Source organism: Salvelinus fontinalis, chromosome 24 (genome assembly GCF_029448725.1).
Source record: "Salvelinus fontinalis isolate EN_2023a chromosome 24, ASM2944872v1, whole genome shotgun sequence".
NCBI classification, from domain to species: domain Eukaryota; kingdom Metazoa; phylum Chordata; class Actinopteri; order Salmoniformes; family Salmonidae; genus Salvelinus; species Salvelinus fontinalis.
In genome coordinates this window covers 6,955,619-6,983,299 of record NC_074688.1, presented here as the reverse complement: position 1 = coordinate 6,983,299, position 27,681 = coordinate 6,955,619, and the positions used below count along the sequence as shown (strand labels likewise).

General features: G+C 48.3%; 2 protein-coding genes across 6 annotated transcripts; one reads left to right on the top strand and one right to left on the bottom strand.

The window, feature by feature from the left end:
- Nucleotides 1–285: 285 nt before the first annotated feature.
- LOC129821857 (striatin-4-like) lies at nt 286–22,539 on the bottom strand. Its single transcript, XM_055879555.1, has 18 exons — nt 22,236–22,539; nt 13,897–14,000; nt 13,686–13,756; nt 12,876–12,954; nt 12,037–12,231; nt 11,576–11,759; nt 11,338–11,494; nt 10,601–10,696; nt 10,184–10,302; nt 9,761–9,936; nt 9,420–9,467; nt 9,162–9,283; nt 8,281–8,448; nt 8,060–8,200; nt 6,015–6,113; nt 5,761–5,847; nt 5,289–5,496; nt 286–5,185 (listed from the first exon to the last, which is right to left on the bottom strand). The coding sequence occupies exons 1-17, from the start codon at nt 22,524–22,526 to the stop codon at nt 5,327–5,329; spliced, it is 2,307 nt and encodes a 768-aa protein (XP_055735530.1). The 5' UTR covers nt 22,527–22,539; the 3' UTR covers nt 286–5,185; nt 5,289–5,326.
- On the top strand, nt 15,152–26,953 carry LOC129821859 (ribitol 5-phosphate transferase FKRP-like). Of its 5 annotated transcripts, XM_055879562.1 has the most exons (3): nt 22,919–23,009; nt 23,649–23,802; nt 23,881–26,953. In XM_055879562.1, the coding sequence occupies exons 2-3, from the start codon at nt 23,797–23,799 to the stop codon at nt 25,402–25,404; spliced, it is 1,530 nt and encodes a 509-aa protein (XP_055735537.1). In that variant the 5' UTR covers nt 22,919–23,009; nt 23,649–23,796; the 3' UTR covers nt 25,405–26,953. The 5 variants fall into 5 exon arrangements, with proteins under 5 accessions (XP_055735536.1, XP_055735535.1, XP_055735534.1 ...); XM_055879561.1 differs by lacking the exon at nt 22,919–23,009 and adding an exon at nt 15,152–15,372 and having other exon boundaries at nt 23,649–26,953; XM_055879560.1 differs by lacking the exon at nt 22,919–23,009 and adding an exon at nt 22,746–22,834 and having other exon boundaries at nt 23,649–26,953.
- The last annotated feature ends 728 nt before the right edge of the window (nt 26,954–27,681 follow it).

The window sequence follows — 27,681 nt, the reverse complement described above, 5'->3', positions numbered from 1 at the left end:
GTGCAGCTGGCGAGCGGGTTTTAAGGAGTACGGTTTGGCGGGTCATGTTTCGAAGGACGCATGACTCGACCTTCGCATCTCCAGAGCCCGTTGGGGAGTTGCAGCGATGAGACAAGATCGTAATTGAAAAAGGGGTTAAAAATATATATATATAATTTAGATAAATAAAATTAAAAAATAACATAAATTAAGAAACCATGTATCATTAAGTTGATAATTAATATGTAGTAATACAGTAATCAATTACAGTTGTCATGATACAATGAATGACAACACTGCTCTCAATTCACTGTACAAAATCGTTATTTTATTAGAATTTTTTGTGTTTTTCTTCTTTAATGACATAACACGAGACCCGCAAAGTAAAGAGAAGGAAAATCTGTCATTTGATACGAGCTAGAATGCAGTTCCAAAAATATATATAATAAAACAAACTCAATAAAAAGCAGGTCTCTTATCCCTTGTAGTTAGAGGAAATTGTTTGAATACAGCTTAATATGATGTACAAAATATCACACAGTGATAAGTTGCTATTAAAAAAATAAAAACACAAAGAAACAAGAGTCCTTTACCTTGGCCTCGGACTGATCACTTTTTGATGTTCTTTTTCTTTTTCTGATTTGTTAACCGTTTTGTTTTTTACAAGGTATACATTGTCATTATCAATCACAAGCAAGTTCTAAGCCTAGCAAAGAAGAAAGATTTCACTGATGACACTACAGTATTCTTAGATAATAATTATAATCAAAGGGAAAAAAGCAACAAATAAAAAAATGAGAATGGACATGTAAATCAGATAATGGTTGCTCTAGTCTTCCATCATTTACAGTCATATCTATTTTCCTCTCGCTTTTTTGATTTTTTTCACATTGATTTGTCTGTTCTCAGAAGACGGACATATTTGAGCGTATCAGGACCAGTCTATAGCTCAACGCTGCAGACGTACATGTGGACTCTGACTGACACACAGACACGGAGTGCAGAGTTCGCCCAACACACTCATGCAGTCTTAATATTGACGCGAAGGGAGGAGAAATACCAGTGAGACACTTCAGGGCTTGGTTTCCCGATAACGAGGGAATTTAGGCGCACAAGTATTTTAAACAATGCATCGTTCCTACAACGGCCGAAGATGTAACATGCGTTTCCCAAAACACCACGCAGAAAGAACGTTCGCCAAGTGGGTCGCTGGAGCATGTGTCGATACCTATAGGATACAAAGAAAGACTGCTTTCTCTATTCATATCTTACCTTAACATAATTATTTCACAATACTGACAACCGGTCAGCTCCTAGAGAGATGATCACCTGATGGCTGCAAATATTGAGGTGGTTTATTCTAATGCTTAACCAATAATAATGCACAAATCACAGATTCGGCATATCATTGCGCACATTACACATGAAATATATTGAGGCAAAAATTGCAGACAGTAGACTAGCCAGCTAAATAGAACTCAATTGATTGAACATGAAATTGATTTCAATGTGATTTAAATAAACAGGCCTATGTATGTAGCCTTTATAAACCTATTTTCTATATTTATCTTTCAGTCAACTCGGTTTTCATTTGATGCACATTTGTATCCTTCGCTTGTTTACAACAATCGCAAAGAACTCAAAAGCCATTGGCAACTTTGTATATGCAGCAGTCAACTTCGGTCTGAAGTTATCTGCGTTCACAGTGAGACAGATAAACATCTCGAATTCGGTTTAGCTGATTTATTCTGTTCTGTGTTTAAAGTGACCAGGATGTGTTTTTTTTAAAAGCATCTAACGACACACTTCGCTGTTCTGAGGCAGTCGTTTTCAAATGCAACTTTAGTAATGGGTTTGAGAAACAGCTTGGCGATTTAACGATGCTCCTATGAAGATTCTAACGATGAACATATGCAACTGCACTTCCTGATTTGTCCTCGTTTTAGATTCGGTTCATTAGTAAATGCTAGCAGCCAGGACTGAATTCAAACCGCGAGTTGGTTTCGGGGTGTGGTTTGATGTGAGCTAGCCAAATCGAGTTAGCCAAGAGTTAAAGAAGAGTTAGCCAAATCGTTTCGCCAATTAGCTCCAGATAGCTGGTATGCGACCGTGGCAAAGTTAGTTTAACTTTGGATAGCTTGTCTCTGGGGATCGTTTGGGACGTCAATAAATTACACAATGGAAATGGGACCATATGTTCATGTTGCACATCTTTTAGTTGTCTCATTAATTGCATTCAATATTGCTATATGATGTATAGTTGGTTTTCTGCATTGTGCAATTTACTGATGGTCCCTAACTAGCCCCGTAGGGATATCCAAAGTCAAACCAAATTGATCATGAACATTACATTGGGTCATGTGCAGCTGCACTCAGCATTGATGATTACTTGGGTGCAGCCAGCTGTGGGACGGATTCAAATAAACCCAACCTATGGAAAACTGTAATGGTAACTTTCATTCTGTGAAATACCATTTTTTTCCCTATCTCGCAAATCTCCGTTTTGAACGAGACTGACTTTATGACCAAAATTATCCTATTTACACGTTGTAGTCAATTTTGACAGTAGAATAAATGCTTCTGACTCACACCGATGCTACATAGGCTATTTTCAAAACAATACGTTTCTTTTATTTTTTTAGGGGCAGTCGCTCTTTAAGACGCTTTTGGGAAACTGGGCCATGGTCTCCACAACCCCGCTAAGACACATACGGGCTCCAGGTAACCTCTTGGTCTAGTCTTGGGGTCTAGTGCAGCTGATGTAGTGCAGCCTATAGCCAACCGTTAGTTAGCGTGTCACTAGAATGCACTTCGTACGGAAGCTATAACGTTGGTGGGAGTGGATGCACTATTACACAAAAAAAATGTCCACCGGACTTCCGAGAGGTGGGTGATACCATCTGCTGGGTGATTGACAACTGCGCACTATAGTTATCCTCTCAACAACAAAGCATCACAGCACACCGTGTGCTACAGTACGTAGCACTTAGGCATTCTCTCTGCCTCATCGACTTCAATACATCTGAAACCATCATGGAAAAGCAAACACATGACGCTGACGTGAACTAAACCAAGCCCACAGAAACCTGTCTGACCAGAGAGTGTGGTTTCCCATAAGGTCGTGAAGTGGAGAGAAACGTTGACACCTCAGTCATTTTTACCAGCAACCTTTGATTCTCTGACCCCTGTAGTGACCCTGTTGCATGTAGGCGCTCTTGGTTAAAGTTGACCTTAACCACAGATCTAGAATTAGATTACCCTAACCCCAATGCTGACTTTAACCATTAAGGGGATGAAAAAATACCTGATCTGGTATCAGTGGTTTGGGATGAGTTCTACCCCCTCCCTCTGGCGTATGTGCTAGGGGTTGATTCGTAGGTTTGGGGGCAGCTCGGGGCCAGTTACTGATTGACGTGGTGCTACTGGACCATTCAATCTTTACTGCCATGCCCTGCTCTGCCCTGGCCTGGTGGAACCATGTTTCCACAGCCAGAGATCTGCCCTCAGGGCTCCCCCCTGCCTATGTTCCACCGCGGAAAGTTCAAAAATAAACTTGAAGGAGCCAGGAGGCCGGCTACCCAACGACATCACCCCTGACCTCTGACCTATATGTCAGTCTATAGCGCACGTCCAAGGCTCCGCTCTTTGTCCGACCTTGTTACCCCTTCCAGGAAAAACAGCTCCACAATAATCCAAGCACAAAGTGATCGCTTGGTGCACAGTCACCAGCCCTGTCTAAATTCAGTCTTTGTCGGAGGCCAATGTAAAGGGGCTCGGGGGTTCAGGTAGTGTTTGTTCTTCTTTCCTCTCCAAAGGGGAAAGGGGGAGGAAGGAGGGCTCTTTATGTGGCTTTTGTTCCCATATCCCGGTGGCAAATTTCTCCTCCTGGCTCCGTTGACACGGGCGAGAGGCCAGTTTCCCAATATGAGCACTCTGGGTAATTCAGTGCAACCCCCCCCCCCCCCCCCCCGCACAAGAAACAGAAACCTAATCAACAACAGTCATTTCATTGGATTATTTAGATTGTTTCCAAGGACCATTCTGACTTGATGCCGACTTAACAGAGAGAGAATACAGGATGCCACTTTCTGGCAATGTCCACCGTTTCAGTCAGAGGGCTCTACTGCGGCATCAACAACACACTCTTTCACAAACCAGCTGTACCGATGAAACGACAAAACTTCACACACACACACTATATATAAAAAGAAACCAGTAGAAAAGTGTCTGCTTAGCATAGCGTGTTAGTTTCCTATGAGATACAAATCACCCATACAGTATCTCAACACAAACAGTTGGCATGGCTGGAGAGTGATGATACAAGCTATGTCATGCTACTGTTGATGACAAATATCCCAGTGAGAGACAAACAGGACCCCCACACACACACACACACCTTGAATGATAACAGGTCCCTGATTCAGACTCGGACTGATGAGGTCTTAGCACCAAGATTAAACAAGTGCAACACACACAAACACACCCTCCTACTGAAATGGATGACCGTACAATACTGGACACACAAACACTCAGGCTTAGTATCTTGGCGATGAGGCTGATATTAAAGCCGTTTGTCCAACACCGGTTAGGAGGCGTCTCCGAAACACACAAAAACCAAAACCCTCAGAAGTCTTTGGAATGAAATGCATTGTTCCCCCACACTGGTGCAGCAGACAATTGCTACTGCCGTCAACGGGTGGGTACTGGACTCTACTGTAGTCAGGTACTTACGCGTGTTAGCAACTGGCGAGCGAAGCTTCTTATCTCTTAAAAAACAAGTTTCAAACGGAAAGTGAACCCGTGCGCGAGCCGCGTCACTCGTCATAGCACGGGCTGCATCAGCATGCGTAGTGATCAAAGTCAACACACACTGTCTTATAATAACCATAAGTGGACTGTAAAAAGTAGAAGTGAATGAGAGTATCGTAGTGTAGTCAACGGACCTAATAAACCGAGCAGTCCGATTTAGTCGTTAGAAAAACAGTACGGTTAGTATTGCAACAAGCTACTGAGGCATCATGGGATCAGCGAGAGAACCGTGGGTAATAGTGTCCTGTGGCGATGACCCAGCCAGTGGGGTGCAGGACAACAGTTTTGTGTGTGTATGTCACTGGATGTGTACGTGTGTAACTGTGAATGTGGAATTGTGTGTGACGTTTGTCCATTGTAGTCATCACTCTCCTCTGGCCAAGTTGTGTTAGTCGGGCTGTAATGAAAAGAAGGGACAAGTTCATATAAGTAGAAACTGTCAAGAAACTCAACTAACAGATTGTAAGATAAAGCACAACTCTCTCTCTCTCACTCTGTACCAGTGAGGATGATGTTGAGTCCCTGTCTGTGCCTTCTCTCAGACGAAGATTTTGGCGAGTGCGTCGGCGCCGGCCGAGGCGATGAAGGGCTGCGAGGGGTGGAAGGCCACGTCGTGAATGGCCTCGTCGTGCTTCTTCCTGTGGGCCGTGATCTCCTGCACACACGTCCTGTTGTCCAGCATCCACAGACGCACCGAACAGTCATGGCCTGCAGGGGGAAGCGGAGAGCACAGTTAGAGTACAGCGGAATCACGTGGTGAGGCTAGAAGCAGTGTGTCCTAATCATGGTCCTGGGGACTCAAAGGGGTGCACTTCTTTTTTTTTGCCCTAGCACTACACTACACTACACACATGATTCGGCGACTAATCAACTCATCATCAAACCTTTGATTAGCGGAATCAGGTGTGTAGTGCTAGGGCAAAAATCGAAACATTGCAGCCCTTTAAGAAACACTGGATTTCTGGTACTCACTGCCAGAGATGAGGTAAGTGCCTTTGGGGTCCGTGGTCAGACAGGTGACAGCATCCAGGTGTGCCACCATGGAGTGGATCACTTTACCTGGTAACACACGCAGGTGGGCGTTACATTGACTTGAATTAAATCAAATGGTAAAAGCGAGTTTTGGAGCTATGGGCTAGTTCGACCCAGATAAAACAGATCAAGCACGAGGCCTAATTCTGGCGTAGTTACATAAAGGTAGGATTCAGCAGGGGACAGAGGCTGACCTGTCTTGTTGTCGAGATAGCGGATAGTGCGATTCTCGTGTGCGGTGATGGAGATGGGCTCAGAGGGGTGGCTGACCACACCGTTAATCAGCTCACTGCCTGCAGGGGGCGACACACACACAGATCAGCTCACACATCAGCTCACAGACACATACAGATCAGTAGAGGGAGCTCCTCCTGGCGCCTCTCATGGCAGGGAGGCACAGATGGATGCATATATATATTAAGGTATTTTCAGATTTTATTGAACAGGGAGAGGATGAGAGTGGGGAAAGATGATGCAGTATGCCTGATTTGAACTTATTTCCCGACTAGGGGTGTAAGGGTACACATATTCGTACCGAACCGTTCAGGTACCTCAGATGAATACATAAAAAATACATATTTACTAAATAAAAACACTCGTCATATAGGCTATGCCGATGCTGCATTGTAGGCCTATGCGTCTTGAGTAAAACGATTTAGCTCATTCCGTTAAAACAACTAGAGGCCATTTTTTGCGCATTGTAATCTAAATTCTCATCTTAATTGGCACATTTTAAAACTGTCATTTTGTGAATATACTGCCATCGTTGTTCAAATCTCCAGTCTGGGAAAACGTTGGTTTCCCAGTAGATTACAACGGCGATGGACAGAGAGTTGTGGATAAACCGTTAACAGTATGTCGCCACGTGCAACGAGAACTGCCTACGCAGCTGCCAACACCTCAAACATGTTGACGCATTTACGCCGACATCGCCCCAGTATTCCGGAGCAAGACGGAAACGTCAAAAAAATAAAACACAACATCATCTCCCCTCTGCATTCAAGCAGCCCTTGGCAGCTGATTCTGACCCGGGCCAAAGAAAATACAAGAGCGATAGGTAGGCTATGTTTATATTCTTTACAGTCTCTGGTACATAGCCGTGGATATGCGTCCATTCTCGGTGGTTGAGAATGGGGTGTTTCAGCACCTCGTGAAGGTGCTCGAGCCACGCTACGAACTTCCCTCTTGCATCCATTTCAGCAAACAGCTAGTACCCCGCTCTATATAAGCCAAAGTTTTCAATGAATTGGCCAATGCATCCTGTGTTGCGCTTGCTTAAGTCCATCACATTACCCCGGAGTGGGAGATGTGCTACAGACACGCCCCTTTATGAGAGTCACAAGTGCGTATATGGCACTGAAGGAGGCAATGTCATGGTGCATTCGTGACCCATGTGGGATGTGGGTATTTACCACATACCACTGGGAAAAATCCACTTGAATGGCCCTCCAACTGGTAATTACTAGTGGGAAACTCGTCTATCATTCTGAGCACCCACTTCTCCCACATGTTGACCTCTGACATCATCTACTAAGGAAATGGCCTCTATAACAGCATTTTCGGCACTGAAATGCAACAACAAAATAAGATATAAAAAGCCATCTATAATTGTTTTCGTTTTTTTACTCTATAATTTGTTTAAAAGCTGTACTTTTAGTTTATGGTTTGCGCAGCTTGTTGGCCATTAGCCAATCGCCGTTTCTCAATGAGTTGGGGCGGCAGGGTAGCCTAGCGGTTAGAGCATTGGGCTAGTAACCGAAAGGTCGCAAGTTCGAATCCCCGGGCTGACAAGGCACAAATCTGTCGTTCTGCCCCTGAACCCACTAGACCGTCATTGAAAATAAGAATTGTTCTTAACTGACTTGCCTAGTAAAATAAAGGTAACATAAATGCATCTAACTGGTATCTATAACCTCTGTGGGAACTGGTAAATTCCCACCTCCCACATGGTTACAAACGTAGCATCAGAGTGTAAACTTGAGAGGCCCAACATAAAAATCCTCTCACAGCAGACAATGCCAAGAAAAATTGTGAATGCTAAACATTATGAATTGCATTTCATTTTCCCGCTGTAGCGAAATGTAATCGAACCGTGACCCTAAAACAGCAATAGGTACCGGTTAACCATTACACCCCTAGCCAACCCCGTACACGTGTGCCAGAGGCTGCGGCATTACCGCTAGCCCAACCAGGCCACAGGAAACATTCTGACAGTATTAGAACAGGCCCTAGGACTCACCGTCCTTAGTCCTGGTGTCCAGGACCATGATGCTCTGCTCTGTATTGAGGTCATAGAGCAGCGTCTCGCCTCCGTCGAATGACACCACCGCCTGGTCGGGGTCAGAGTTCACAAAGGCCACCGAGGTGGGCGTTCCGTGTTCTGGGGGACGGGGGGGGATGAGAGAGTTGAGATATAACACACACACACACACACACACACACACAGAAACACACGCTCACCTTTCTCCTTGTTGAAGACGGAGAGACAGGGGGCAGAGTTCTGTGGGTCCCAGATGCGAACGGTCCCGTCTGCAGAGCAGGACGCCAGGCGACGGTGGGTGGCAGAGTACGTCAAACTCCACACTGAGTCCTCGTGACCCAACAACACACTGCTCTCTATGCCCGGGTCTACACAACAAAGAGAACACACACACAAATGGATTCTACAACGGGATGAAACGGTGTTGCTCCTTGCTGAAACAAGCAAGGTGTTGTAGCAAACGAGTCTTCGGTTGCCTAGGCAATGGCTTTTCAAATTGGAGTCCGCGGCCCCTCTAGGGGGTCCGTGATTTTCTTTTGGGGGGGATTTTTTTATGTGTAAAATAATAATTTTGTATGAATATCGCTAGCTACAACAGAATACCATTGTGGATACCATTTGTATGTCTCTTAGACAGTTTCACGAGCCAATGGTAACTAGCGTTAGCTCAATGACGATGTCTACAGGAACAGTTAGCATGCTAGCTGTTCCCGTTCATACAACTCTGGGGAAGTACGCAGATTCACGGATTCATTGTCAAAATCTCGAACTATCCCTTTAATACGGGGGTCCTTGGGTCACCGGTTTGCCTGGGCGGAGTTCCCTGGGCAAGAAAAGGTTGAAAACCCCTGGCCTAGGCAACGACCGGTGACCGCGGTCATTTGGTTGACCAATAACCTCCCTCCAAAAATTCCATGGCCGTCACAGCTCTAATTTCAGTCAATCTGTTGTCATGGAGATAATCATGTGCAATCCACTGACTCAGAGCTGAATACGTTAGCTGGGGTTAACCTGGCTAGTTCTGACTGGTTGACCGGAGGTGAAAGGTGACCGAGTGGTCAGACAGGGGTCGGGGACTGACCGTAGTTGTCGTAGGGATCCACGTTGATGTCAGGGATCTTCCAGCAGCGCACGGTTCCGTCCAGACCCCCGCTGTAGCACGAATCTCCGTCCTCTCCCATGGCCAGAGACAGAACGGCACCACTGTACGCACACACAATCACACAAAGAGTAGCTATTATACCCAGAAACACGCCAGAACACGTGATAGTTGCAACAAACGTGTTTGTATGCGTGAATGCGTCACGCGTGGGTGCGCGCGCGAGTGGTCTGAGTTCACCTGTGGGCTCTGAAGGTGTAGATGGGTTCAACGTCCAGCGCTGCATTTCTGTTGGAGGCAAAGACCAACATCCATTTACAAATTACAACACAGTGTTATAGCAAACTACCAGACCGTATTCAGTTTCTTTCTCACTCCTGGGCCTGTATTCATAAAGCATCTGAGAGTAGCAGTGAGTGCTTGATCTGGGATCTGTTTTCCCCCCTTTAAATAACAATTCATGAGATTACATGGACAGGAGGGATCTGATCCTAGATCAGCATGACGACTTTATGATACACTTTCTGAATGCAGGCCCTGATATTGGCGTGTTATGGTCGTGCTATTCCTTAGGCTCTTACTTCTTGGAGTGTATGGCCTTGTTGAGGTTCCACAGCTTCAGGGTTCCGTCCTCGGAGGCTGTGACTAGAACGGCCTGGCTGGGGTGGAACGTCAACGCTCGGATGGCATCAAAATGGCTACGCAGCGTGAAGCGAGGGTTCCACGTCTTCTTGAACTCCTCCCGGTTGTCCTGCAGCTACACGCACACAGGTGTCAGAGTGTTTGTGAGTGTATTCATTTAGCAGCAGCGGGACGCCACTGCTAAATTGTTGCCACCAATTTTTTTTGGGGGGGGGGGGGGTAAACTTAAACGACGAAAAATATCAAGTACGTAAAAAAGATAGTCACTCAGATAGCATAAGAACACGGCTTAAGTCATGTTTAAAACTGCAATTTCTTCTCTCAGGCCCCCCCCTCTGTTGTGTGTGTGTTCAAGTATTCACATCCACGGTGAGGTCGTTGTCGTTGGCGACGGTGAGGTCAGCCAGCTCTCCCAGGTTCATGTCTCCACCCCCGACGGCGTCCAGGATGAAGACGTCAGAGGAAAAACCCAGAGCGCCACCTTAAGGAGCGGAGGGAGAACAGCTACATTAAACCACCATCTTATCAAAAACACATCCCTTCCTTTATTCAATACTAAAACAAGTACCTCTTCAGAGCAGTATCCCTTTAGATGAGAGAGAGAGAAGCAATTTAGCTACTTTGGTATTCTGTGGGGTTTTTGAGGATCCCCATTAGCTGTTGCGAAAGCAGCAGCTACTCTTCCTGGGGTTCCACGCAAACCATGAAACAATACAGAACAGTGTAGAACATTTGGTACAGCAAGACAGGGAGAGTTTTGGGGGCGGGTGTTGTCTTACCTTCCCCGGAGCGAGACTGTCCCGACACAGAGGGGGGCGGGGAGGGTTTGGGGGGGAAGTCCGACATCATGCCCTGTAACTTGTTCCTGCGCTTCTCTGAACCAGGCCAGTGGAGAGAGACACAACACACACAGTCATGCAGAGAGAGAGAGAGCGAGAGAGAGAGAGAGAGACACACACACACACACACACACAGTCATGCAGAGAGAGAGAGAGAGAGAGAGAGACACACACAACACACACAGTCATGCAGAGAGCGAGAGAACGAGAGAGAGAAAGAAAGAGAGTGCAGACAGAAAGACAGAGAGAGACGTGAAGGCCGAGAGAACACATGACCACGCATACAGAAGGAGAGACGATGAGTGATCAGAGAAATAGAAAGAGACCGAGAGACAGGCCGAGAGGTGGATGTAGCGATAAGGTAGACAGACACCAAACAGCATGCTTTATGCTAACAGAACACTTTGCTCCAGATAGAGAGAGAGAGAGACACGTGGTTGACAAAGGCACCCACCAAACACAACACATGTAATAGTGAGACACACAGACAATGGTTCACCATAGGCAATGGTTTATTGGCAGTAGAGGTGAGAGTACAGAACATGTGACTCCCTAGAAAGAGAGAGATCGGGATGAAGGGAGAGAGGGACTGACAAATAGAAAGAGACAGACAGAAAGCTAGACAGACGAAGAGACAGACAGGTGTGGTTGAGGTGGTTGCTATGACGATGGCGTACCTAACTCCCGGCCGTCCCCTGAGATACGGGCCTCTCCCGCCCCCTCCCCCTCCTCCCCTGATCCCAGGAAGTCAAACTCGCTCAGGGCATCCTCCGAGTCGTCTTCATCCTCCTCATCATCAGGGTCCAGGTCTGTGGGCATGGGCTCAGTCCCCATCTACACACACAGAGAGAGCGAGAGAGAGGGCTTTAATACACACACACACACACACACTTTGCCGTGTCGACGTGATCGGACCTTAACGCGCGGCTTCTTGTTCTTGTTGCGCTGCCCGTCTACACGGTCCGTGCCCATGCCCTGGAAGTCAGCTTCCTCATCACTGTCATCCTCATCATCATCCTGGCAGCCTTGTAGGAAGGGGATCTTATCCAGCACGGAACCGCCCAGACGCTCCTTAGAACCATCCTTCCCCGCCGCGTTCCTACCGACACACACACACACACACACACACATCAGATGCAACCTACAACAGTAACAACATTACTGACAGTCATAGAGATTTGACAAAAACATGCAATACACCATCACAGACATAGTGCTCATCAACGGCATGACTACCGCGGAGACAAGCTTCCATCATCACTGTCCACAGCACCCTACACCGAGGACAGGGGTGTGTGTGTGTGTGTGTGTGTGTGTGTGTGTGTGTGTGTGTGTGTGTGTGTGTGTGTGTGTGTGTGTGTGTATGGGGGTCTCACCTCTTGATCTGCTCCTCTATCTGTCTGATGAGGAGTGACTCCCCCCCTGCCAGGGGCTCGGGGTCCGGGGCGGACTGCTGCTCGCTGCTGGCCGGGGCGCCGTTAGCCTCGGGGCTGGTACGACCCAGCAGGGAGCGCACACGCTTCGAACGCATGTCCAGGATGGTGTCCGAGTAGCCCACCTCCTCCAGGTACCTACACGCACACACACACACACACCATGGACACACACGATTACCCTCTTCATTCAGACTCAACAGTTTGTTTAAAGTATCGAGGACAGTGCTGCTCTCGCGATGGGGAGGAAGCCTTGCTCTCGCGATGGGGAGGAAGCCTTGCTCTCGCTATGGGGAGGAAGCCTTACTCTCGCTATGGGGAGGAAGCCTTACTCTCGCTATGGGGAGGAAGCCTTACTCTCGCTATGGGGAGGAAGCCTTACTCTCGCTATGGGGAGGAAGCCTTACTCTCGCTATGGGGAGGAAGCCTTACTCTCGCTATGGGGAGGAAGCCTTACTCTCGCTATGGGGAGGAAGCCTTACTCTCGCTATGGGGAGGAAGCCTTACTCTCGCTATGGGGAGGAAGCCTTGCTCTCGCTATGGGGAGGAAGCCTTACTCTCGCTATGGGGAGGAAGCCTTACTCTCGCTATGGGGAGGAAGCCTTACTCTCGCTATGGGGAGGAAGCCTTACTCTCGCTATGGGGAGGAAGCCTTACTCTCGCTATGGGGAGGAAGTCTTACTCTCGCTATGGGGAGGAAGCCTTACTCTCGCTATGGGGAGGAAGCCTTACTCTCGCTATGGTGAGGAAGCCTTACTCTCGCTATGGGGAGGAAGCCTTACTTGCGCAGTAGCTGACGGCCCTCCTTCCAGGACATCTGATTGGCTGGCTCAGATTCAGATTCTGCTGGCCCATTGGGCACTGTGGGATAGACGAAGAGTCAATCAGAAGTGGAGGCTCTGTTGTAACAGAAGCAAACACCAGAGCAGCCCTCAAAGCTCGGTGCACCCCCCACCCACCCACCCACACACAGTTAAATGGGACAGATGTGGAAACAAAAGCATGGGGAAGTTACTAGTTCTGCTTTATCTAGGCTACATAGTGAACATTCAACATTCTCCACAGTGAAAAACCCAAGTCTGGTATTAGATATAGTGAGCTGACACAGAGGGATGCCGTGACAGATTTCCATGGAAAAGTGGAATGTCTTCTGATAGTCCACAGAAGGGCTGTCAAACATACGGCACATGTCCCGGATCCGAGAGGGTCCAATCCGGCCCGCGGGTGTTTTGACTAAAAAATATATTATAAATGTTGTCGTTTTTTGTGTGTTTTTTATTTTTTTAATTCAGGGGGGGCGGGGGAACGAACTCAATATACTTTAAAATGACTAAAACCGAGTGTAGAAATGATCATGGACATACATTCATACAGTATCTTGACTGTGTCCGCCTCACTAATAATTACCATAATGAAAGCTAGAAAGTCAGAGAGCATCGAAAATGATGGGTAAAGGAAACATTTCTCGGAAATGTGGATCCCCTCCGGACCTCGATGAAGACAGAACGTGGCCCCTGGGGCAAAATTAGTTTGACACCCCTGGCCTAGAGCATACGTAGAGTCTACATAAGGTCTACATAGAGCCTGCATACCTTGTTCTGCCTCTGGTTTCTTCTCTCCTGGGCTCTGGTCACTGCCTGTCTTCAGCTTCTGGTGTTTGGACCTGCAGAGAGAGGAAGAACCACAAGATGGCAGTGTTACCCAAGCTCTACACTCTACACTCTGTGTGTGTGTGTGTGTGTGTGTGTGTGTGTGTGCGTGCGTGCGTGCGCGCGTGCGTGCGTGCGTGCGTGCGTGTCTGACCTCTCCTGTTTCAGGGCGTACTCCAACATCTTAATCCGCCTGACCAGGTCCTGCTTCATGTTCTCCTGCCCCTTCCTCTCACCCTGGAGGAACGTCACCTGAGCCTGTGCACACACACACACACGTCAAGGACATGCACACACACACACAAAACACACATAACATTATCTGTTTCCAATCAACACAACTGAATTGAGTATACCATTTCCCAGTTATTTTGAGCAAAGTTTGTTTGGACCCACTAAACAAATGCCATGTAGAGTGCAGAAATACTCGCTGTTTGGTTTCGCAAACCGACGTCCCTTACAAGTCCCAGGCTAAGTAGTGGGTTGTGGAGGGAGCTGCGTTCTGTATTTAGAACTTCTCCTGACCAGCAAACCCGAGCCAGACATCTGGAGGGGAAACAATCGCGAGGAGAGGAGTGTGTGTGTGTGTGTGTGTTGCGTGTGTTCGTGCGCGCGTGGTCCCGTTGCTCGTCTGAGACCGCAAAACACACACACACACTCGGTAACACACAGAGCCCTAGAAAAGTAGAACAGTCAAAAAAAAACAAATGCTGCCTCATCAGGTCTGCGCGATGCCGGCAAGATCATACAGCCGGGACACACAAACCGCACTCATGAAAGCAAAATAATGACACTGCGCTACTGCAAAAACTACCTCTGCTGATGGCTCATCACTTAGACTACTGGGACACGCTATATCTGTTACACTGGCTATTCTGAGAAGACAGCATCTCCTGTGCGTTTCAGCTAGAAGTGTCGATCTGGTTTTAGCAGCAGCTCCTGCCATACCTACAGACTCCAGGTACTAAAATACACCTGAAGGGCACCATGCTCAGAGCTGTGTCTGCCTGGGGTAGCAGGGGAGCAGCCACGCCAGGTAGAGAGGGAAGCTACCAGGTAGATGCACTGTGGTTGGGTGCAGCCAGGAGAGCAGAGCACTGGGACACAGAGAGGGGGCGGTGTGGAATGGATCGACGTCGTCGTTAAGTGGATGGGGTTCTCACATGGTTCAGTTCCCTCCTCGACAGGGGCGAGCTGCGACCTGTCATTCTAACGCATTTTTCTTTACACACACACACACACTTACTACTTTGGAATGTCCCTCCCATCTCAGATAAGCATCAGTGATCTCTCCCAATACTATTCCTTACATTCCTGGCTTCTGTCTCCACTGGCCCACTGCAATCTGACATGGCTTTATTTGCCGTGTGTGTGTGTGTGTGTGTGTGTGTGTGTGTGTGTTGTGTTACAGTGTACACACAGGAGCATGTCATCAGGATCCATGAACATCACGTCCTAACAGCAGGACTTTGTCCAATCCAGGGCCCCGTTCGGAACGCTTCAGACATGTACAATCTGACCTGTACAACAGACACATCCTGTCTGACAGTGCCCACCCCCTACAACAGGAGCTCCATGTCCTACCCTCTGGCCCCTGGTGTAGATTCCCCAACTGTTAAGACTAAAACAGGTACGGTGCACTCCTTTACCCTTTACCCCTACGGCCATTGGCCTTTTGAATACAGGGAATACGGTATTTTGATGATGTCGACGTGATGCTTCTGAGAATGTGCACAGGGCACTTCACTTATCTTCTATGTAGGCCTTACTTTATACTGTTGCTGCTGCTCATGTTCATCATTAGCAATGTTATGTTTATATTGACGGCTGCCAATCCATGGCTGATTCAGTAGCATTGTATGTATGTTTCACGTTATTCTTTGCTGCAAAACCAATTGCCCTCTGGGACAAATTAAGTTGAAACTTCAACCAAAAGAAACAGCTGTGAACTGTAATTAAAATGGCATCAACTATGTTATAAACATGCCTGTTGAACACTGGCACATAAACCAACACCAGTCTTAGCACAAAGACAGGCTAAAGACCTACCTTTCTAAGTAAAAGCACTTCCTGTATGCTTTCTGTATGGCCATCTCTGTGTGGCCTGCTGAGGAGTTCAGTCAGTCCCACCCACCCTGCCTCTGGACAGGGTCAAGGGCAGCTCTCCCTCTCCTATACCCTCTCTGCCATCCTCCATCCCTCGGAGACGCATCAGCCGACAAGTAGAGCAGAGGACTTTTCAGGGACAGGGAGCTGGAGTGTGTGTGTACCGTGCGTGCGCATGTGTGTGTGTGTGGGAGCGCGCTTAAGGTCTGCAAAAAATGTCAGCTTGTGTGCATGTGTGTCTTTACGTGCGTATGAGTGTGAGAAAGAGAGGGCAATTGGAGTGTGAGAGAAAGAGAGAGAGAGAGAGAGAGAGAGAGAGTCAGTGGGGGGACGTACAGTAAGAGCCCAGAAGTGGGGGCGAGTGAAGAACAGTACTGTACATACGTGTGCCACGCATTAGAGCACTGGGCTTTTCATTAGAGCTAAGAGAAGGGCATTACGGGTCCCCTACTTAACATGCCCCAGCAGGAAGTGATGTCATCTTGGTCACCACTAGTCGGAGAGCCACTGATCTTGAGTGGCAATGGCTACAAAGCGCTCTGTCCTTCAATTTATGGCAAGTAGTAACTGTGCCACAATTGTGATCGCAAAGTTGAAATCTACCGTAATCGGACGTTTATTATCCAACTAGGAGCGCTGTAGGTCCTTGATCAGCACCAACTGTATTACCATAATTAAGTAGGACGAGCAGAAACACTCTTCTCGTTTCTCTACCGACTCAGCAGGAGTAGATTCAGATATTCAGTAGAGAAATGACTGCTTGATTTGGAACCCTTCTGCAGTTCTACGGGACTGGTGTGGCCTAACAGAGGTGAGAGGCTTACGGGTTTTATAGTAGTATCCCTCATCCTCTCGTTCTTGAAGGAATCACTGATCTTACCTGACTGGATAGGATTACGCCAGGCCTGCCACCACATAGCTTAGTCCAACCCCCTGTCATGTGAGATCAGTGATGACTAACAGGAACCAGAGCGGTGCCCTCTGCAGTGCCACCTGTCTGTCCCCTGGCCTGGCCTGCTGGCTGTAGTCACATGGCCCTGTGGCTCTGCTCTGGGGACGTCACACCTGGTCCACCCTACACTGGGTGCGTATATAAACGGAAGCATCCTGTTTTCCGGGGAAATGGAAAGGATAGCCTGTGACGCGACTTCCACTTTTGGACGTTAACAAGGCGACACTCCACTTGATTGGTCGAACAGTGCAGAAGAGAACTCATCTCTCGTCAGGACCAGAAAGAAACGCCTGCTACGTTGGGTTACACCTGCCCCAGCCAACTGCTCGGCCTGGCCCCGCCACAGCCTGGCTGGCTGTCACAGGAGACAGAGTGCCACAAGTGTTCCCGTTTAACGACCTGATTCAGCCCGAAAAAAACATACCACCGGCACACACACACACACACACACACACACACACACACACACACACACACACACACACACACACACACACACACACACACACACACACACACACACACACACACACACACACACACACACACACACACACACACACACACACACACACACACACACACACGGGGGAGGGAAGGCCAATAATGTTTTCCACGCACCGGGCAGTCATCAATCGACAACTTTTGGTTTGAGGCAGAGCAGCAGCCCAGAGGAAACTGTAGGCTATATTCTGTATGGTGTTGTGTGTTCTGTGTGTATGGAGACAATTTAGGCCTACATACATACAGTTGAAGTCGGGAATTTACATACGCTTAGGTTGGAGAATGTCTTGTTAACAAACTATAGTTTTGGCAAGTCGGTTAGGACATGTACTTTGTGCATGACAAGTAATTTTTCCAACAATTGTTTACAGACAGATTATTTCACTTATAATTCATTGTATCACAATTCCAGTGGGTCAGAAGTTTACATTCACTAAGTTGACTGTCCCTTTAAACAGCTTGGAAAATTCCAGAAAATTATGTCATGGCTTTAGAAGCTTCTGTTAGGCTAATTGACATAATTTGAGTTAATTGGAGGTGTACCTGTGGATGTATTTCCTGGCCTACCTTCAAACTCAGTGCCTCTTTGCTTGACATCATGGGAAAATCAAAAAAAATCAGCCAAGACCTCCACAAGTCTGGTTCATCCTTGGGAGCAATTTCCATAATTTGTGGGTGTAACGGCAGTCTAGCTCTTCCTCCTCCTCAGACGAGGAGAGGCGAGAAGGATCGGAGGACCAATGTACAGCGTGGTAATTTTCCATGATTTAATTAACACATAGACAAGACACTATACAAAACAACAAACATACTAACCCTCACAGTCCCGTGTGGCACAAACACTGACACAGGAAACAACCACCCACAAAATCACAACACAAAACAAGCCACCTATATATGATTCTCAATCAGGGACAACGATTGACAGCTGCCTCTGATTGAGAACCATATTAGGCTGAACACAGAAACAGACAAACTAGACACACAACATAGAATTCCCACCCAGCTCACGTCCTGACCAACACTAAACAAGTAAAACACATAAGAACACTGGTCAGGACGTTGCAGTACCCCCCTCCTGAGGTGCGGATTCCGAACACACCCCTAAAACTCAAGAGGAGGGCCTGGGTGGGCATCTATCCGCGGTGGCGGCACCGGCGCAGGACGAGGACACCACTCCACCACTGTCTTTGTCCTCCTCCTTAGCGTCCTTTGAGTGGCGACCCTCGCCCCCGACCTTGGTCTAGGCACCTTCACCAAGGCCCCCACTTGCTTTAGTAGACAGCTCAGGACAGAGAGGTAGCTCAGGACAGAGAGGTAGCTCAGGACAGAGAGGTAGCTCAGGACAGAGGGGCAACTCCGGACTGAGAGGTAGCTCCGGACAGAGAGGCAGCTCTGGACTGAGGGGCAGCTCATGACTGAGGGGCAGCTCATGACTGAGGGGCAGCTCATGACTGGAGGGCAGCTCATGACTGGCGGGCAGCTCATGACTGGCGGGCAGCCCATGACTGGAAGGCGGCTCCTGACTGGCAGGCGGCTCCTGACTGGCAGGCGGCTCTAGCAGCTCCTGACTGGCTGGCGGCTCTGGCAGATCCTGTCTGGCGGACGGCTCTGGCTGCTTCTGTCTGGAGGACGGCTCTGGCTGCTCCTGTCTGGCGGACGGCTCTGGCTACTCCTGTCTGGCGGACGGCTCTGGCTGCTCCTGTCTGGAGGACGGCTCTGGCTGCTCCTGTCTGGCGTACGGCTCTAACGGCTCGGGACAGACGGGCAGCTCTGACGGCTCGGGACAGACGGGCAGCTCTGACGGCTCGGGACAGACGGATGGCTCGGGACAGACGGATGGCTCAGACGGCACTGGGCAGACGGATGGCTCAGACGGCGCTGGGCAGACGGATGGCTCAGACGGCACTGGGCAGGCAGGCAGCTCAGACGGCGCTGAGCAGACGAGCAGTGCAGGCGGCGTTGGGCAGGTAGGCAGCTCAGACCTGCTGAGGCGCACAGTAGGCCTGGTGCGTGGTGCCGGAACTGGTGGTACCGGACTGGAAACACGCACTTCAAGGCTAGTGCGGGGAGCAGGAACAGGGCACACCGGACTCTCGAAGCGCACTATAGGCCTGGTGCGTGGTACCGGAACTGGTGGTACCGGGCTGAGGGCACGCACCTCAGGGCGAGTGCGGGGAGAAGGAACAGTGCGTACAGGGCTTCTTGAGAGGCACAGGAAGCCTGGTGCGTGGTGTAGGCACTGGTGGTACTGGGCTGGAGACACGCACCTCAAGGCTAGTGCGGGGAGCAGGAACAGGGCACACTGGACTCTCGAAGCGCACTATAGGCCCGGTACGTGGTACCGGAACTTGCTAGCGCCTCATAATGCCGCCTCTCCGCTTTTGCTGCCTCCAGCTCCGCTTTGGGGCGGCGACACTCCTCTGGCTCTGCCCAGGGTCCTTCTCCGTCTAGAATCTCCTCCCATGTCCATTCCTCCTTGTACCACTGCTGCTGTCGCTGCTGCCCGTTTCCACGCTGCTTGGTCCGGGTTTGGTGGGTGATTCTGTAACGGCAGTCTAGCTCTTCCTCCTCCTCAGACGAGGAGAGGCGAGAAGGATCGGAGGACCAATGTACAGCGTGGTAATTTTCCATGATTTAATTAACACATAGACAAGACACTATACAAAACAACAAACGTACTAACCGTCACAGTCCCGTGTGGCACAAACACTGACACAGGAAACAACCACCCACAAAATCACAACACAAAACAAGCTACCTATATATGATTCTCAATCAGGGACAACGATTGACAGCTGCCTCTGATTGAGAACCATATTAGGTTGAACACAGAAACAGACAAACTAGACACACAACATAGAATTCCCACCCAGCTCACGTCCTGACCAACACTAAACAAGTAAAACACATAAGAACACTGGTCAGGACGTTACAGTGGGCAGATCTGAAAAAGCGTGAGCGAGCAAGGAGGTCTACAAACCTGACTCAGTTACACCAGCTCTGTCAGGAGGAATGGGCCAAAATTCACCCAACTTATTGTGGGAAGCTTGTGGAAGGCTACCCAATACGTTTGACCCAAGTTAAACAAGTGTAAGGCAATGCTACCAAATACTAATTGAGTGTATGTAAACTTCTGACCCACTGGGAATGTGATGAAAGAAATAAAAGCTGAAATAAATCACTCTCTATTATTATTCTGACATTTCACATTCTTAAAATAAAGTGGTGATCCTAACTGACCTAAGACAGGGAATTTTTACCTGGATTAAATGTCAGGAATTGTGAAAAACTGAGTTTTAAATGTATTTGGCTAAGGTGTATGTAAATTTCTGACTTCAACTGTACATACATGTGTTTGTGGGAGATTAGTGAGCACATGCGAGTGATGATGGACAAGTGTGTGTCTCGCACACTTGGTCTCAGAGCATGCCTACCCCTGGCACATCCTCGGCTCAAGAGGGTTGGCAGAGAAAACACACCAGGCATTGCCTTCTGTGCGTGTGTGTTTGTGCCGCTGGGCTTTCCCTAGTTTAGCCGCCACGTGGGTCCTCTTATGTAAACTGCTGGGCTACTGTTTGAACAGGGCACTCAACCGCTCCTCTCGCTCTCTCCCGTCCCAAGTTCTCCCCCTAATTCGGCCTGAGAAAACCAGACCACCCACACACACACACGTTCATGCATGCACACACGCACACACACACACATACACTCGAGTTCACGAATGCACACACAAACATTCCCGCCTTCACACACAAACATTCCCGCCTTCACACACATGTTCACGCGTAGAAATTCTTCCCAGTCAGAGACTAGTGGTGGCGGTGACATACTTACGACATCCATCCGCACGCTGCTAAAAAATCACCACGGCCTGTTTGTCGTGGTTCATCCATAACATATCAACTTCCTGTTTATATCTAGGCTATAGCCTATAGGGTAGAGTGCGAAGGATAGTGAAATACACTGACAGCAGTGGAATGGCATTCTTTTTCTACACAGGCCTTTAGGCTACTGTAAATAATCAAGCAAAGTCCTATTTCAGCAGCTCATGTTCATTCATACTGTTGTTCATACTGCTGACACAAGGCCACATATGGGGAAAGCAATGGGGGGAAAACAGGCTTTGTACTCCCCAGGCAGGCATGAGTGAAAATGTTCATGTGTGTAAACGGCGGAAAAGGACCACATTACGTCATCTGTCTTTTTTTGTGCGTGGCTCCGGGATTTACAAACGCATTGGCATTACTGAATCCCTGTTGTAATTGACGGTGAGTCACGTGACCCACCGTAATCTCGCACAGAGAAAAATAGAAACCGTCAAAGGGGTTCAGAAACAGCGGAGGCCAACCGTCTGGCGTTAATTCTAACCGTGTTAATTACCGTTGGAGCAGCTCGACATAGCCGATTGACACCTCCACCTGTGTGATCCGCTATATATAGACAATGTCGATTATATGTCTGGCTGCGTTGGGATCAGCGGGTGAATGGCATTGACTGCGCCTCAATGTAACACTGCAATTAACACACACGAACAATTTAAAGTCCTGTGAATTATGCAAGACATTAAGTAAATTCACAATCCAGTGTTTTGGATTAGTCAAGAAAGGTGACATCATTTTCTGGAATCCCCAAATATTTGGTTTGCTTTGATCCCAGAATAACGCGTGCGTCAAAACCACATCAACGCTTTTGAACTGACGCAAACATAGCAACATTGTTTGAAGTTACTCTAGCTAACATCCTGGAGCACAGGATGAAGATATGTGTGATTATGTGGACAGTATTCTGTCCGATTAGTGAAACTATTGAGGAACGGTCGTGATTTCTGTGGGATCTGAATAATGGCAATGCTAGGCTAGCTTTTTCCCAAATCGTAGCAAGCTACTATAGTCTACATAGCTATAGCTAAATAATAACATTGTAATTACCCTGAGTTCGTCTCTCTCGGCCTCCCAGCGATATTTCTCGGCCTGGAAGCGTCCCCATTCGAACTGGATAAAGTGCAAGATCCCAGGAAGCGATAGGCCTGCGTCGCCGTCTTGCGGTTCCCGAGGCTGCGACGATCCAGCCATCGCCCCGGCTGCTGATGCCGCGGCGGCCGCTTCTGTTGTCGCCTGCCCGAGTACCGATTTCGGCCCGTTCGGATTGCGCCCCACGCCGCTGCCTCCAGAGTTCTGGTTCGTTCCCCCTGCTACTCCGCCGGATCTTTCCGCCTCCATTTTAGCGCTCTCGCCAGGACAAGGAGGTGGAAACAAGCAGCGATAATAATAATAACCCAACCCTCACAAACCCAGCACTAGCACTCGACCCTTCTTTCTTCCTCTCTCTAAAGAGCAACTGCAATAACTCATGGAGAAAGGGTGCCAAAAAATGAGCTAAGAGCAAATCTACTACAGCTTCGACGGGAATCGTTTTTTTCCATGAGTGGTAACCAGGGACGTCGTTCCTGCCATATTGTGATCTCACGCGAGCTTCCTGTGATCATTTCCAGAAACAGCAAAGCAAGGGTACAATGTTACAGACCGCGGTATTGAAATTAATCTAAATGTCTCAGTATATGAACACTATTTGAGTTAATTTGTCCGTATAATATTAGTATTTTACACTGTAAGTAAGAGCTATTGAACTGGTGGTGCCTCCATGGTGTGCTTAGCTCAGCCACCTCTGCACACAGCGAGCGCATTCGATGTACGGGCGTTATGGTTTGTATGCTCTGTCTTATTCTAACGATTTGGGGAATGGTAGGCTAAATAACGGGGAGAATGATCATGATTCACATTTGAAGACCGATTGAGTTCTGCATATGAAGCTTTTAGAGGGGTCATGGTGTGGCCTTTATGAAATGATGTAAATTAAATGATTCTGTGGTTATTTATCATGATAAAATATTTTTTTTGAGAATGGTCTTGGTTGCATTGGTTCCATGGTTGCATAGAAGCCATGCAGCATTGGTGTAGTCTACTGACAGCATTAAATGACAGAATAAAAAAGTATTTTGCCTTATGCAGACAATTCTAGGCACTGTTACTGCTGTAGTAATACTTGATAGCCTACGGTACCTATTCTAGAAGGGAGCATCAATTTGAAGGATCTCTGTAGCTCATTTGGCTGTAATTGATAGTCAAGAATACAATCTAGGTCAAAGTATTGGCTGAAGAGAACTGGGGCAATCCAGTCCATGTATGGGAGACACACTGCACCTAGTCCCTTGACGTTTGAATCTAATGTAATAAACTAGACTCCAGCCTCTAAAGCCTATCACAGCCATCTGAAGTGCATTTTTTTAGGACTCATTTTAAAATCACGTTTTAAATCCCTGTGGTGTCTTCTGTGTATTTCAGCTATTCCAGCAGCTGGCCATTATTATCCCGACGCACATAGGCTGTAGCTCTTTACTGATGGGGTCCTGATGTTTATGGACAGGCTTTCTGAATAGAGAGCTCCATCCTATACCTTTCCCTGAGCCAGACGAGCGCAGCAAGAGGTGCCATGCGGGTGAGTTTCTGCCAGGGCCTTCTGACTGGAGCCATTGTTCTGAACCTGCTCATCCTCTACTATGTGTCCCGAGTCCAGCAGCAGATGATGGAGAAACGCCGGGACCCAGGAAGGGGCTCCAGGAAGGCTGCTTTACCTGCGTCCGGGCTGGGGGGCGGCATGGGGAGCCTGGTGGGGGTCGGCGGGGGGATGGTTGGCCCTGGAGGTGTCGGGGGAGAGGGGAACAGCCGCGGCCCCCGTGTGACTGTCCTCCTACGGGAGTTTGAGGACTTTGAGAACTACGTCGGTGATGTGGCACGCTCCTTCCAGCACCAGAGACCTGAGCTGCCCTTCTTGGCTGTGTCTGACACCCCGCCCTACCCCCCTCTGTCTCTCCCCGAGGGGGCCCGTCTCCTGGTGCTCTCCCCCAGCCCCGAGCAGCCTCCACAGGCCCACCGACCAGAGTTCCACGTCCAGACCGAGTTTGTGCTGCTGGTGCCTGACGGGGTGGAGCTGGAGCAGGGCCGGGCTGTGGAGAGGCTGATCCGGGAGCTGGAGGGGGAGGGTGGGGGGCCCGTGAGGCTGGTGGCGGCCCCCGTGTTGGCACGCTCGGCCGTCCAGTGCCTGCACCTGCGGGTCAGTCTGAGAGAGTGGACAGCCACCTACACCCCTGCGGCGTCTGGGAGCAGTGGTAGCGTATGTACAGCCCTTCAGGGGGACGCGGTGGTCCTCATCCGCTCCGAGGACCTCTTCAACCTGTCTGTCCCACTGGGGAGGCCCCTGCTGCCCTCGCTCTTCATCCAGACCTCCCTGCATGGCTGGAAGGTCAAGCTCCTGGAGAGCCCCTGCTTCTCCGCCAGCCACCGGCCTCTCTTCAGCTCAGCCCACAACCAGTGGAAGGCAGACAGCCATCTGAAGGAGGCCACTAGCCGGCTGATGAGGAACTTTGGCCTGAAGCGTCTCCTACTGGCAGATGGGAAGGAGCAGTGGCACGGCTGTGGGAAGGAGATGGCGCGTTGCTTCGGTACGGTCCGAGACGACACCCCTGAGTACCTGTACCTGGATCGCTGGACCCCTCCATGCTGCCTCCGCGCACTACGTGAGACCACCAAGTATGTGATCAACATCCTGGAGAGCTCCGGGGTGCGCTACTGGCTGGAAGGAGGCTCCCTGCTGGGGGCAGCCCGCCACCAGGACATCATCCCCTGGGACTATGACGTGGACCTGGGCATCTACCTGGAGGATGTGCCCAACTGTGACTACCTGAAGAACCTAGACTCTGGTTCTCTGGTGGACGCTAACGGCTATGTGTGGGAGCGGGCAGTGGAGGGGGACTTCTATAGGGTGCAATACAGCGAGGCTAACCACCTCCACGTGGACCTGTGGCCCTTCTACCCGCGGAACGGCGTCATGACCAAAGACACGTGGATGGAGCACAAGCAGGATGTGGAGTTCCCCGAGCACTTCCTGCAGCCGCTGGTGCCAATGCCGTTCGCCGGCGTCACCGCCTACAGCCCGAACAACCACCGCGCCTTCCTGGAGCTCAAGTTCGGGGAGGGGGTCATCGAGAACCCCCAGTACCCCAACCCTACCAAGAAGAGGCTGGACAGGAGCCGGCTGTGAGGGAGGGGTGTGGCTGGGACCTTTGCAGTTTTCATGTGGCCCACCAAAAGGACAAAAACGATTCTAGCCACAACCCAAAACATATTGGTAGCAATCCGTGATTGGGTCACAAGTGGGTATCCTTTGAGAAAACTGTCCTTAAGGATGCCAAATGCACTGATCAATTAAAACTCCCTGAAGGGATGTGGTTATTAAGAGAGAACAGACACTACAGCCACACTGATGCAATGACACAAGTTTTATTTTATTTACTGCCTGCCTTTATTATCTGTCTTTAACACAATATCCTCATCATGGGTGAAGCAACGGACTGCGTGTTACGTCATGAGGCGTGACTGACTGACCTCTGTCAGAATGTGTCTGTCACTACTACTGAGACTGTAGAACAGAGCCTGTATTCATAAAGCGGCTCAGAGTAGGAGTGCTGATCCAGGATCAGGTCCCCGTCATCCATGTAATCTTATTCTTTATGATCGAAAAGGCAAAACCGATCCTAGATCAGCACTTTATGGAACACAAGGGAACTGCTGCTGATCTACATGACAGGTCAACTGAAGACTCCTTGCAGAGGTCCATTATTCTGTATAAGCTATAAGTTAAGTATAGAGACGGAGTATTTATACATTCAAAACGGTATTCTGTTGCACATCATTTTCCGGTACATAAATGACCAGGTATTTAGTAAGAAAGTCTATGGTAAAATGGTAATTACACAGAAATGATAAATTTATTTTCAAGATTTTTTGGGCACCATTGGGTACAAGGTGGTTATGAATTGTTTTGAAATCTTTGATGTAGTACCATAAAGTATTAGTTGTTATTACCACAGTTTTCTAGTAATTATCAGGTGATCATCAAAGTGCTACCAGATATCCAACGGCATATACACCACAATATCAGCTGCTGTTAAGCAATATCTGACACAATCAGTGTTGATAGCTGTGTTATTATTGATATTAGGAATATACATGTGTTGGTCAATTCTGTCCTAAAGCTAAAGATGTACTCCATGAAATATATGTGTGGATTTGTTGCACTGATTCACTTTCTTATTTGCAATTTGTTTACTTCATGTTCAGGGTACAACATGTATGACTTTTGACCTTTTGAACTGTCAACTGATGCCACTGGGTAGGCCTTGGCATGTTCCATCAGCATGACGATTTTGGCTGTCCATTTCCCAGTGGTAAAATGAGGAGCTTTCTCTTCAACTCTGACTTGGATATTCATGTCATGATGAAAGCTCCATCAGTCCATTCACGTGCATTCAAATCCCAGGTATGAATTATAAAAAACGGAACTATCCGATATACTAAATGAAATGTGTGTGTCATCTGTTGAATGTTGCTGTCACATTTGTGTCCTGCCTTGACTGGAATGTATAAAGTCATCGGAATTGCGAGTGAAAGACTGATATCTGATAGGTGCCACTTGTTTGCGCTTGACCTATCGTTTTACAAGTGGGGGAAAATGCACAAAAGAACTCTTGCTGTCAATGTGTGTCACTCCATTTCATGTGCTGAAGAAGAAAAAAAGAATTATAACACTACTGTTATTTGTGTTTCGTCATTTGAGGTTTGTGGATTTGATGAGACAACGTTGTGTACATTCCAGTGTTTCGGGAATAATTTAAGAAATTCATATACCAGGAGGGCTGAAAGCTGTCTTTGGGTTTGACAAAAATAGAAGGATTTAGTATGCAACTCCCCTGTTTCACCAGCAGGTGGCAGAAGAGCCTTAACATTTGCACCGCTTCCTTGGCCACGTCTAACCACCTCTGAATGAGAGACGGCATGTAGTGGACATTGAATGGGTAACTTGTGAATATTGCCGTGGTAAAGTCACTAGCTTCAAATTCCCCCAGACAAAATACATCCAACTAAATTACATTTCTGAATCCTACATTGATTAGCTAAATCCAAGTACAAGAACACCTGAACACATTTCAGTGAACTGAAAATACTTCCCTCCGTGCTTTCCCCTCTGCATGTAAAGTTGAACCACTGGCTGAATTCAATTGGGAGGGGTGTAAAGTTACCACATTGCTAACAGAACAACAATGAGTAGGTCTAATAGGAGACCTAGGAATGTCAATATAGAAAGATTTACCCTAAATGTCCCCAGTTGTAAAACCTAATGCCAGCTATTCTTCCACTTACGGGTCCATATAGCACTGAACCTCATAATATGATATGAACCCTCTCAACAGCTTTTAGTGTGGGATCAATAAGTTGAGAACTTTCCCAACTTGTGTGTGTGTTTACTGTGTCCACAACC